This window comes from Podarcis gaigeae (assembly GCF_964106915.1).
Source record: "Podarcis gaigeae genome assembly, chromosome: 14".
NCBI lineage: Eukaryota > Metazoa > Chordata > Lepidosauria > Squamata > Lacertidae > Podarcis > Podarcis gaigeae.
In genome coordinates, this window is record NC_139690.1 from 41,300,580 (window position 1) to 41,314,499 (window position 13,920).

Consider the following 13,920-nt stretch of genomic DNA (forward strand, 5'->3'; position numbering starts at 1 on the left):
ATTAAATTAATAACTTTGACCACAGTCTATATCAGGAGTCAGCAAACATTTTCAGCAGTGGGCTGGTCCACTGTCCCTCAGACCTTGTGGGGGGCCAGACTATTTTTTTGGGGGGGGGATGATCGAATTCCTATGCCCCACAAATAACCCAGAGATGTATTTTAAATAAAAGGACACATTCTACTCATGTAAAAACACGCTGATTCCCGGACTGTCTGCAGGCTGGATTTAGAAGGCGATTGGGCCAATCTGGCCCCTGGGCCTTAGTTTGCATACCCATGGTCTACATCCTACATCTGTGTAGCTGGGCACACTCTTAACCTTCCAGTTGTGGTGGGAGCGGACCACACCTACATGGATTGGATGTTGGGCTCTGCAATGAATTATTTATCATAATTGTGGCTCACCAGGTACCAGGCATGTGTACACACACACACTTCCAGACCTAGGCAAGCAGAGAAAAAGACTGCTCAAGCTTCTAGATAAGTGTTTCCCAAACTTGGGCCTCCAGTTGTTTTTGGACTTCAATTCCCATCACCTCTGACCACTGGTCCTGCTAGCTAGGGATGATGGTTGTAGTCCAAAAACAGCTTGAGATCCAAGTTTGGGAAATTATTCTAGATCTGGGATGTCCAACCAGTTGATCGCGATCGACCGGTTGATCATGGGGCATTCCTGGTCAATTGCATGATTCTGATTGAGCGACCCCCCCAAAAAAACCCTCAACAACTTTGGTGAAGGCTCCCCCCAAAAAGCTCAACAACTTTGGTCAATCCAATGGGTAGAACACTGCCAGTGTTTTTATAGTGGGAGTAGATCACAGTCTCTTGCAAGTTGGACATCCCTGTTCTAGATGAACCACTGTTATGTGGCTGGTTGGCTGCATTCATTCTGAGTGGGCCACACATGCAGGCTGAATACACACAACCCTATAAATAGGTAACCTAGATTAGTAAGATTTCAGGCTCATTCAACTGATACATTTCCGCCTACCTAGCAACAGCAATAGCGGGAGGAGAAACAACAGCAGTCTGAATATCTTTGGAAGGCATCTGGAAAATAGATAAAGGAATTTCACTGTAATTAGCTCACTGTCATTGGTTGCCTGAACATGTAACATATAACTGAAAATTTCAATTCCATTACTTAGGCTCTTTATGACCGTGATCTGTAACAATGCCAACAACATTATGAAGATAGTTTTGTAACCCATTCAGAAAGAAAACAGCAGCACATATTAGACTACAGATCACAATCTAGAACAGTTTAGATTTGCCCATAGGCTTAAAAGGTGCCTAGGAGGACTTTTCTCTCTTGAACAGTGACTTGGTGTGATGTACTGCAAACTGCATCTGGAACGCACTGATGTTCTCAATAAAAGCTTGTGTTCCAGTCCTGATGGTCACAGAAAATAAATTGCATGGATTTTAGGATTGTGGCCATTATCTCTCCTCTGTGTTATAAAGTCATTTTTAAAAATAAATTTAGAGGAGTGATGTGGGATGGAATTTTTTCCACTGCTATATTCATCCATTGAAAAGTTTCCATTTGTGGAATATATTACTATATACATTTTTGAAAAAAAATATAATGAATTAATACAAGTCAAACTGAGCAACTGGAATGGGGACAGGAAGTTCTTAGAGCATGGCCAAGTTAATTTAACCAGTTTCAGTGCTAACATTTTCTTTCTTTAAAAAGATTTGCCATGCTTAAAATACAGTGGTACCTTGGGTTAAGTACTTAATTCGTCCCGGAGGTCCGTTCCTAACCTGAAACTGTTCTTAATCTGAAGCACCACTTTAGCTAATGGGGCCTCCTGCTGCCGCCAAGCCACTGGAGCACGATTTCTGTTCTCATCCTGAAGCAAAGTTCTTAACCCGAAGTACTATTTCTGGGTTAGCAGAGTCTGTAACCTAAAGCGTATGTAACCTGAAGCGTATGTAACCCGAGGTACCACTGTACTTACAAGTATTCCAACAAACTGAAGTTTCCAAACAAAGTATTTGTTTGATTTGAATTTGTTTTTATGTACATTAACTATGCTTTATTTTATTTTATTCATTTAAAAGGAAGATATTTTAATTCAAATACTTTTTTTGGGGGGGGGGGACTTCTGAGATATTTATACAGCAAGGGAAATTAACATGGCATACTTTTTTTAGTTTTTGTTACTAAAATAAAATAATAAATCTCTCTCTCTCTATCCTAAATTTGATCCCAATCTGCTCAGGGTAGCGTTATTCTTTCAGAGAAAATCTACCACTTTGTCTTGAGAACCCCAGTATTGAAACCAGGAGGCAACTTCTTAGCCTAGCTTGCAGAATTTAATAACCACCAAACAAGCTCAGTAAACTGAGTGCTTTCCAATGCACATGGTTCATCATAACAAGAACAAGTAGCAGCAAGCTTCAGCCTGTGTGCACCCTGGCACCCACAGCATAGCTGTGAAGACTGGACACTTTCATTTCCATTTTCAGCAAACATCAATATAGCAATACATCTGTAACCTAATCGGTGGTTAACTTTAACTATGGCTTGTTGAAACATGTCATTTTTATAATCAATGGTTTGATGCTGGCTTATTTCAACCAACAACAATAGGATTAAATATTAAAATTAATCACTGTTTGTTAAGGACAAACAGTGATTAATTTTAATATTTAATCCTATTGTTGTTGGTTGAAATAAGCCAGCATCAAACCATTGATTATAAAAATTGTCCTTGACAAACAGTGGTTGTTTTAAAATGAAAATGAAAGTTTCCAATCTGCTTGCAATCACATCATGGAGTTGGGGGAGAACATTTGTGTCCAAGACTCCCTGTGCTTTGTAATAATCCAGTGGTTTGTCATAATGTATGAACCAGCTGAAAAATGAGACTGTATCATCTTTAATCCAATTGTTTCCTGTGATAAAATTGTGATAAAGAAAACTGATCTACAATCATGGCTCTTCTAAACACATGGTGATCAAATTCTGTTAAGAAATGCTTACAAACCTTGTAAGAAGGAACACATTCAGCAAAGAAATCAGAGTAACAAGTTGATACCATCCAGTCCCAAGCCACCAGAACACTCCTGCAGCTGCCTTCCCTAGATGAGAACAGACAACGCTGGCTGAATTGGGAATGTAAGATAACCACCAAAGACAATAGTTTTCAAACATTTGGGTCTTCAGGGAAACTTTTCCAAATCAACATGTCTGCTGGGAATCCCTGTAAGTGGATGAGGATCCTGGGACATATTCTAAGTCACATCCTCTGTTCACAAAGACACTGGCTAGGCCTGCAGAGCTTGGCCACTATCATCCATGAACCAAGATGCACCCAAGGAGACAGCCAACATGGCCCTGTAGCTTCACACTGCAGGGGATGTTCTGTAATGTTGGGCGAGTAGCCTCTTGGGAAAGTTTGTCCATCATTACACATATTTTCATTGAGGAGATCTAAGCTTCCCTGGAACACAGTTTGAAAACCACTGGCTTAGGAGGAGACCAAGTGGAAGCAACAAGGGAGTGCTGTAGAAGAATATTATAGAACATGCAGATTTTGGGTGTAAATGAGTATTGGCAAATGACCACACACATGCAACATTAAAATCAGTCCATAACACATCATATTACAATCTATATTCATAACCTAAAATGTCACACATGCATGCATAAAGTCATGCAGCAGAGAGTAATGCAGTAGCAACTTAGGTCTCACAATTTACAAAAGAAAAGTGCATGCTGAAGCTGCATTCTTAATATGTACTTAGTGTATCAATGAAACCCCAATGAAACCCCTTGGGGAATGAGATGAAGTAAGATGCCCAAGGATACATGGAATTGCAAGGAGTCTATTTCTGAGAGCAGCCCTCTTTTTTCACAACTAGCTAATTCTGCCTCGCAATACTGGAAGCAGGCACACTGTATAAGGTATGCTGGGTTATTAATAAGCTGTGAACACAACCACGTTACAGATGTTAGCATTAAGCAAACAACGATGGAAAAACCAAAAGGATGCTTGAAACAAGTTCATTTCCTACATGAAAAGCGCTTCAACATAGGCAACAATGTGAAAACTAAGCCAGTCTACACCGTGGCAGAGGAAGGGGTGTGTGGGCCGCCCGGGTGTCATCACTGAGGTGTGTGACAGACAAAAATATGAAGGTGGTTTTTTTAAAAAAAAAACAACAACCCTGGGCTCACGAAACGTTTTAGTTTGGTCAACAAACATAATGAAACACGAGTGGCACTAGGTGCCACACTGCGGGGGCTAGCAGTTACTGAGGGGCCTGCAGCGTGTGCCAGCCACATGTCTCTCCTGGGAGTGAGGTGGTGGCTTGGGTGCCTGCAGGTTCCGCGTTGCCTGAAATGACAGCATGGGGCTTGCGTGTGCCCACTGCCTCTCCCTCAGCCGCCCTACAGCTGAGGGGAAGGCAGCAGAGAGGCTCCATGCAGCACGCCCAGCTCCTATAGGCGGCTTGCCCTGCCCCCGGCTGCAGGACGTGTGGGCCGCCCCCAGCACCCAAGGAGCTAGCTATGCCACTGAGTCTACACACAGGTTTCATCCTCTTTTCCAAATAAAAATGCTGGACATTCAGGAACTAAGAAGGCGAAGCTGTATAGGACGATGGAGAACACTTGTGACCTTTTGTTCATAGCAGGGCTAGTGCCTGCAGGAAATAGAAAGTGGTTGGTTCCTCCTGATCTCCGGATGGTTAGGTAGGTAGTTCTATACAGAGATTTCTGCCTATTGATTTGAAAGCCTTCTTTCCAAAGCCTTTCCATGCCTCATCAGGTACACTGATGGTGCAAACAAGCCCCATGGCACTTACAGGAAGTGCTTTTTGTGTAGGAAATGTTTCTGTGTAGGATTTGAAGCTGCCATAAGGATCACAAATCCAGGTTAAATCAGCTGATCACATCTACTATAAGATGCCAGTATGCATTAAAAGGCAGAATATTCATGCAAAAGCATAAACATACACACACAAAATCAATAGTAACCTGGAGACACAACAGCTAGCCAAAGGAGTGACATAATCTTCCTGGACACAAACCATCCTGCTGTTCCCATTCTTTGTAACATATGTAGCAAGAAGTAACCTATTATAACACAGATGATTATGAACACAGAAAATGGGGAGCATCTTCAATTAAAAACACTACCATTTTAAAACACTCTGGGATTGTTTTGTTTTTCATCCACATACAAAATATTTTACTAGCATTACAGCAGAGAAAAACTGGAACTAACATTATAAAGAAACATTGGATTTGATAATTCAACAGGCTCTGTTTTCCATGGGTTTACTACCATGTTATTTTTAATAAACAAGAATGGTTTTGAGAGAGAATACTACATACTTCACTGAAAGAGTCATACTGCTAAGCATTTGTTATTAAAATAAAAAGACTGTATTTATTAGGTGCAGATCTATTTTAGCTAGAAGATTTTGGGGGGACGACAACCCAAAACTCTCTTTTTTAAGATTATTGTTCCTCATCTGTAACATTCCATTTTAGCACAATAGCACAAGCTATTGTATTCTGCCTTCCTAACAGTTCTGCAACATATGTAGAATGAGGATTATCTGCTCCAACCTTCCTTCATGACAGGGGTCAACCTAAACTCATAGCAAGAGCTGATAAGAGGTGCTGGCTGACACAAGCAAGTCACTCTAATCTACTTTGCAAGAAAGCTCTAAAAACAACAACAGAGAGAGCAATTAACAATGAAGAGATTGTGATGATGAGAGCAAAAGAAATCAAAATACGAAAACAAAATGGTGCAAGTCAACCTGTGTAAGAAAAGATGTGCCAAATGGTCCTTGCTACTCTTTTAGACCTTGAGGATTGCATGTGGGCTGTTGTGTGTGTTTCAAGGTGTTTCTTCCCCTTACAGTCATCACCTGTTGGTTGTGGTAACAATCAATTAATATAACACATTCAAGAAGACAGTGGTGTGCCAGATATGTCACAGAAATTTATTTCCCCCAGATTCCTCCCCCAGAATCTTGGTGTGTTTCTGCCTCTTGTCTATAGAAAGGGGAGCAGGCAGCAATGCAGTAGGGGAGAGGCAGGAATGCCACAAACCTCTGTGGTCTGTATCACTTGACACATTCATGCTGCAGATTTGCCACCCAACCTTTAGTGACAAATAAAATTAAATCCCATAGACAGTTGCATCTATAAAGACAACTGTTAAAATGCAATTGATAATAAAGCATTTAGAGAGGTAATGGAGCAAACAACTGGAACTTCCTGCAAGTGCCAAGATACATTGCTTTTCCAGCTTCCACGAAATTACGGAATATCCCTGCAAAAGTCAGAATTATTAACAGGGTTGTTATGACAAAATGGGAATGCCACCATGTATGCCACCTTCATCTCCTTAGAGGAAACGTGGGATTTAAATTCAACAAGAAATAAAATAACACTTTTTCAAAATCTGTCAAACTTACACATTGATTCTCCATTCATACCCAGGTGGCCATCTTCCCTGAGAAATTCTTTTACATTCATGCTTCCACAGTAGCTAGAGTGAGCTGCAGCACAAGAAAAACAAATAATTAAGAACAAAGATTTTCACAGGCTACAAAAACAGAAAATACAACCCAGAAAGGTCCAACAGCAGGCACGATGTGTCCACTGCAATCTTTTGATTTCTTTGCACAGCATCTTTCACAGATAAACTGCAACATGACATGGAAAGTCACCTTATTTACAAAAGCAGCTCACCACCCCACACCCAGAAAGGAGAAAAAGGGAACAGCACAGGTATCTTTGGAGTAGTGTGGTGAAGAAATACAAACATAAAGACCCTCAGGGTGTGCCTATTTTAAGGCCAGCTGTTCTTTGGATTGTACCCATATATACAGTACCCCAGTTTGCACATAGCTGACAGCAAATAAATGATTCTCTTTTGTTAAAAGCTAGTTGAGGTCCTAAGAAACTCAACCTAGAAAATGATGTTTAAGTTGAACTAACTAGGATGAGCTATGCTCCATCTTAGTTTTTTTGCGGGGGGGGGGGGCAGGTTGCTCATGAATTCTGCTGGTCTGCATTTCTAAGGCTATTTATATTCCTGGGTGATTGTTGCTTGCTAATATTTGTCCTGCTTAGAAGCCTTCTAAAGAAGACCAGGCCTGCTGTTTCTGACATTTTAAACACATTCTCTTTTCACTTCTGGAGACCAAAGGACATCAGAAAAATATTTTAAAATACTTTAATATGCTTTGATTTCCTGCAGGAAACAAATCGTGAAAGAGAAACCAAGTACATCTTGATGAGAAAGGCCATTACAAGACGACACCAGGATCCAAAGAGGTCACCAAGGGCTCAACCCCATATGGTGGAATTTGCAGATCAGAAAGTCATGTTACACAGTACCAAAAACATGGTGCCATGGTGCTTGAGAAACATAATTCCAAAGCGCTCTTGGGCATTAGATGCATAGTTCTTTGTATCCAGGGCCAATATTGCAAGCACAGTATTATGCAATGGAAGTGTGGGTTTGCTACAGAAGCTGCAGACCATCCCAGCTCCCTTGGGCACAGACTGGTATGATATATGCAGATGAAAACACACTTGTCACATCCACACATTACATTTCTGGGCATTCATGTAAAAATGTTTAATGGGACTATCTTAAAAATGCAAATGAGAAGCAGTAGTTGGCCAATGACAGCCAGGAATTACACTTCTATGGTGGAATATAAAATACACCTGACCAAAGCAAGCACATTTGTTGTTAAATACACTGTATATAAACACTAAAGAAAGAAGAAAAACCCCAGCACTTAAAGACTGGGACAGTGTGATTTTTATCTATAATATAATGCAATTTAAATAATCTACTTTCATAATCAAGGTTAAGCTTTCATTCAAAACCCACTATTCATGCCTTTTCAAGAAAGGAAGAAAAAAGGAGAACCTGCACCAGTGTCTTGTGCCTGCATACCGATGCTTCTAAGAGAATATATATATATAAGGCAGGCAACTGAAAGCAAGAAAGAAGCCAGGTCACCAAAGAGGACATAATAAAGCTGCAGAGTGAAAGACATGAAGAAGCATACACACACTAAAGTAGCAGAGGGGTTCAGAATTCGTTTTTTAAGTGTGTGGCACGGATGGAAAAAGAAAAAGATAAGCTAAAAAACGAAATACCTTTACAGTCATAGCCCAGCTTCAGCAAGATCATTTGAAATAACTGCACTATGAGTGATGAAAAAGATGTTGTGGTATACTTGGCTGCTCGCAGAATCTGATTTGTGTAGAAAGGGAGGCCCCCTATTAAAAGAGCATCAGTAGCATGTTAGTTGCTTCCACTTCTCTACTGACTGACACAGTGAAAATACAAAGCTAACCCATGTAGGTGCAGTATGGTTATTTCTTACTTTCCAAAATATGAGAAGTCACCCCATGGCAACAGTCATTTTTACCTTTCATTCACTGAAGCACATGGAGAATAAATGGGGTTAAAAGACAACAACCAAGTTACCAAAAGACACTGTTAAGTACCAGTCCATGTAACTAACAACTTCAGAAAAATATGTAGCATTCCTTGCTTTGCATATTTACTAGCCAAAACGCTTAAGTTGGCAGATGAGCAAAACTGGTTAGCGCAAAATGCGTTCTTCTTCAGCATTCAAATAATGGCATGGAAAGAATGAGCCGCTCTCAACACTAATTTCCATGGGATACAGTCAGACAAGCAGAATGTAGAACTCCTCAGAAGCAAAGACAATCAATACTACTGAGAGATTGTAATCCTACAGTTTCATAGAGGCTGCTACTAAGTAAAGAAACCCGAATGAGATGATGGATCATTCTGGAAAATAAGACAGAGGTAAAGAATGATGTGTTAGATACAGTTGCTCTGGGAAAGCAGTTCTGGAGATTGGTTTCTCACTTTCAAGTGCACAAAGTTTCCTCCTTTTAATTCTTTCTCATTTAAGAATGTAACCACGCTCTAGTAACTCTGCCTCCTACTTCAGATGCCTATTGGCACAGCTTATGGAAAGAACATCAGTTCTATGGAGTTTTTCTGAACAAAAATGTGATCAGATGCCTTCCTCGCAATGAAGATATGCAATGTGAGATTACCATATGCATGAGGGTTGGATAAACCTGTTCATCAAAAGAGCCTACCAAGTTCAGATGAAGCAACCAATTCCTACCATGCTGGTGTTTCTATGCTAGAAACTGTTTGGGTTTCTCTGTTTTCGATTAGAAAGAATGTCATGATCTTCAAAAAAGGATCAGCAGCACACAAGAACTTCCTTTGTACCAGAAGCAGTCGCAGACAGATCGCCATGGGAACATTCTATTAAATCAAAAATTCCCCAACCTTTAGGACTAGAATCCTAAACCCATGTAATTCAACACATTTTTCACACAGTAAGATTTCATTCATGCACCATTTCTCAACAGTGGTAAACCAACAGAATGAACACCAACATTACTTACTAGACTTGTGTTTTTGGCTTCGATCCCTGGAGTAAATTCTTGAGGATGGCATGCGAGCAGCCGAGTATGCTGTGAGGACCTCCTTCCGCTCAGAAAGCATGCTGCAGTCACTGCAGGTATACCCATTGCTCAGTGTTGTCTGGTTCTCAGCTGTTGCTAAGTCACCATTGCCCTGAATCACTGTAGTGTCACCACCTGTTGAATGGCAATAAATGATCTAACAATCCAAATCCAGTGAATTTGGGAGAGAAGAAATTATAATGAAAAAGACTGCCTGGTTACCTTTGAGATCACCATCATCATCAAGACCTGAAAAGTAAAGGGATGCTTTGTTTAAATTCAAGGAGGTGCACTATTTCTAAGTCAACGTTAACTGCTATACCAAAAGAAATTCTCCTGCTAATTCTAGAACAATAAACAAAAAGCATAGTGGAAACTTTACTATGTACAAGGGAATATCTTTTTTTATTAAGAACAACCATTTATGTTATCTACCAAACAGGGTTACATTTCCAGGCGGAAATGTAAAGCAACAAAAAACTGTCTTTTATTACCCGTGTTGCTACTGGGGAAGCTAGATAATTGGAAGCTCACAATGTTTCTGTTGCTTGGTTACCACTTGCTCTAGCTGTAGCTCACTACATAGTAGTAAAACAAGGCGGTTAATGCCAAAATTTACACTTAAAAATGCGCTACTAGTAGTTAACACAGGTTTCTTCAACCTGAGGTAAGCGGAGGCCTACAACTAGGCTAGTTAAGTAGCATATGGCCTACAACTACGACAGCACCTTTCTCTGCTCACACAGGATCAAGATCTTCTGACAGTAGCGCTGCTCATTTGGCGCCCAGTCCTGCACACCTTACACCAGAGTAAGTGGGAAATTGGCCTGAACAAGGTCAGACCTCAAGTCAGAAAGGATTATAAGGAAGGAGGACGGAAAGCTTTATACACATTATGTTCCTCATCTGTCTCCCCAGGTACAGTAGCCCTACAGATGCTCTTTTACACAGACTTTCCAAATAAAAGATAATTTATCAGGGTGGATTAAGGCTTTGTCTCAAATCTGTCCTTGAAGTTAATTTACAGTGACATAGCAGCACCTTACTCCACTTGGAAATGAATGCACTTGCTCTACAATTCTAGCAATCCCCACACAGCATGCCTCCTTGAGAGGAAACAGGATATAAGCTGCTTTAAAAGAGTCATCTGTCCCTCTGTTTCCCCTTTCTCTAGTTTCTCAGGCACCTGGTCATTAAAAAAGACATTAGTGAATCTTCCACAATTCTCCTAGTGTTTTACATTCAGAACCTCTGTTTACCTTGCTATTTCAAGTAGAAAGCAGCCAGACTGCCACACATATTCTAAGTATTTTGAAATGTACTGCTATAAAAATACTTCCATCTCAAATGGTGTTTTTTAATTTACAAAATCCCTGAACAATTTACAGATGGATGCAAATCCAACACTGTAAGAAAGACGAAGTATTCTTGAATGAAATCATATCAGTCAGTAACTAAACTAGTTTCATATATGACCAAAATTCAAATCGTAACATGGGGCATTGGCCCTGGGGGACTGCAGGAATAAGTATAGATTAACAGGCATTGCCTCCTCCACCCTCCCATCAAAAGGAGTGCCACCTGATTGCAACTTTTCACAGGGGAAGTCAATGACAGGGTTTATATTTGAAATACACACACTTTACAGGACCAAGTTTACTTTTCAATACAGAATCCACAATTCCTTGTTTAATAACTCTCAGAATCTTCAGCCATCATGTAGTTCTGCTGAAAGAATCAAAGTGTGGGTTTTGTTGTAGACATATTCACAACTCTAAAGGTGATAGTAAGCCTTCATGCTTCACACTCTGTGAAAGCTCATTCTCAAAATACTAAGTTGGACCAGAGAGATCCTTTAAGTACAAATTCACTTGAATTTGGCCAGCAGAATTTAGAGCCATAGATCCACACAGGAATCTGCCATATTAAGTTGAAATAGTGGTCCATCTAGCTCGGTATTGTCTCTACACTGATTTATAGTAGGCCTTGCCTGGAGGCGCCAGGGACTGAACCTCAACTTTTTGTACAGTTGCTGCTATTTAAAAGACAAAATCCTTGGGCATCAAGGATCCTAGTTGTGCCACCAAACAGAACATAGCCTAAATGTGTAACCATTTATTTCTTACTCTGCCTTATTGTGTATAATGCAGCTTGCCCTTTGAACTAGAACTGACACCACATTTAACAGTATACATGCTAAATATACAGTATGTGTATTGTAGATTATTACCTACCCCAAAAATGGTCAACAGCTGTCTGCTCCTGTATTGAAGACTCATCCAATATAGTTGACATTAAAGATCCATCACTTGCGTGGCTACTGAAACTACTGTGGCTAAAACTGGAGGAGCTGGGCACACTTTTTCTTGGGGTATGTCTTACAGAGCTAGACTGTTTCGCCACACTTTTACGCTGCTTTACAAACCTTAAAGAAAAAGAAATGTCAAAGCATAAATGTGCAACATTCACCAACAGTTCAGGCATATTAAGAATCTGTAAGAAAAGGGGTATAATAATTCAGCAGGTCTTCTGAAGCCATGTCAGTGTTACTCTGGCTATAGCAACAAAAAAAGGAAGCAGTTTTCCTTTCCTCTTAAGCTAGGAAGACATCTGAAGGCAGCTCTGTATCAGGAAGTTTTTAATGTTTGATGTTTTATTATGTTTTTATATGCGTTAGAAGCTACCCAGAATGGCTGGGGCAACCCAGCCAGATGGGTGGGGTATAAATAATAATTTTGTTGTTGGGAAACATTACTCCAATGTTAAAACCGTCATAGAGCAGATAGTGGTGCAATTCAAATACACCAGTCTATGGTCTATGCTAACCACAGGGCCTATACAATGTGGAAACACAGGTTGTAATCTACACAATGAGGCAAAGTACAGTTTATTTCAGATTTGCATGCTGGTTCTTTGTTTTCTTTCTGTTAAGAATTCCTAGCTTAGTCGAAATGACAGAGAAATTAGGACACCACAGTCATGGCTTCACAAGGTGTCTGAACTGTGTCAATGTGTGAAAACTGAACTTCCAAGGTAGTTTATGATAACAATAAATCTCTTCCTGAGATCTGCTAACCTATAGGTGCCCATGAGGAAAGAAGATCCCTCCTGTCACAAATTTTGTAGCATACACTGAAAAACGCTTTCATTCCGTTTCCAAGCATCTTTGAAAGCATATGCATTGTGAAAATATCAAGCCAGCCCCTCCCAGAATTCTAGATGACTCATGAGAGGAGGCCAGTCTATGACTTTGCACAATAATCACAAGCAGTGACAAACACTGCTTCTGCTTCTGGACAACTCTGGTACCTGGTGTAACATCACATTCTTTTTTCCAAAGGACTCATGGGAAGAGAGAAGGGTCACAACTATACATAATGGTTGCATACCAAAGCTGTTCCAAATTTGTGGATCTCTATTTAAGCCAGTCCTGTTCTATAGACTACGCCAAAAAATATGCAGAAGTCCTTTTTTTAAAACACTGATCCTAAACTTGGAAACAAGTCCAATTAAAATTAAATAGCTGTAGCTTCTAAATAAAGGAGTATAATCTAGGCAAAGTTAACCCTTTAAAGTCCCATTTTTAATGCATGAAGTAAGTAAAAGTCTGCATTTCTCCCATTTTAAATCAATTGTACTTTAATTTTTTGACTGACTATGCCAATTTTATTTTATTTTTAGCACTAGAAATGGTCACATCGTAAACAAAACAATATGCACATATACATTCTGAATCCTCTCTTACTGTAATGCTATTTCCAAGAAACAAAGTCCCTGAACTTTGGTGATTAAATAAGCATCCTTTGGAATGCAGATTAATAGTGGGGTTTCTTGTAGGAAGCCCCACTGAGTAACATGTGACTTATGTTGTCCTACTTGGAAGCAACTCAGAAGGGACTACTTTAAAATAAAGATTCAGTAACAGGGTTTAAAGTGTGCTACTCACAAACCATTTCTTTGGGATTAACCCAATGAACAGTTCATACATTTTCTACAGGGGACAGGGTGGGTGTGCAGGCAATGTGTACATGTGAAATGGTTCTTACTTAAGTCCCATTGAGGTCAGAAGGAACTGTATTACATGCCATTTGGCAGCTTTTGAGTTCTCACAAGAAGCCAAGATAATCCATAATCCTAAAATGTTTTTCTTGTGAATATTACCTCCTTCCATCTAGTATCTAGTAAACTCCCCCCACCCCGAAAAAATGCAATGTTAACCACACTGAGTGTACAATGCAAAACAAGACAAAATGATTACTAGAATTTCCAGTTACAGAGTTAATCAATCCATTTGAACAGTCCAGAAATGTAACCAGTCACTGATCACCAGAGAAGCATCTCCTGTGGTTGACAGGTCTGAAAATAATGCAGCCATGTGGACTACATATATAGCTGTCTTGA

General features: G+C 40.0%; 1 protein-coding gene across 50 annotated transcripts in view; it reads right to left on the bottom strand.

The window, feature by feature from the left end:
• SUN1 (Sad1 and UNC84 domain containing 1) overlaps positions 1-13,920 on the bottom strand; it is a 194,904-nt gene that overhangs the window by 13,891 nt on the left and 167,093 nt on the right. For 14 of the 50 annotated variants that reach the window (XM_083711450.1, XM_083711413.1, XM_083711449.1 and 11 more), the window contains 9 exons: positions 11,754-11,944; positions 9,742-9,768; positions 9,460-9,654; positions 8,158-8,280; positions 6,453-6,536; positions 5,790-5,900; positions 4,996-5,094; positions 3,002-3,095; positions 994-1,052 (listed from right to left, as the gene is read on the bottom strand). In XM_083711450.1, coding sequence (XP_083567576.1) covers positions 994-1,052; positions 3,002-3,095; positions 4,996-5,094; positions 5,790-5,900; positions 6,453-6,536; positions 8,158-8,280; positions 9,460-9,654; positions 9,742-9,768; positions 11,754-11,944 — 983 coding nt within the window. The remainder of the gene's footprint in view (positions 1-993; positions 1,053-3,001; positions 3,096-4,995; positions 5,095-5,789; positions 5,901-6,452; positions 6,537-8,157; positions 8,281-9,459; positions 9,655-9,741; positions 9,769-11,753; positions 11,945-13,920) is intronic. The other 36 variants (XM_083711411.1, XM_083711430.1, XM_083711431.1 and 33 more) reach the window with 7 other exon arrangements.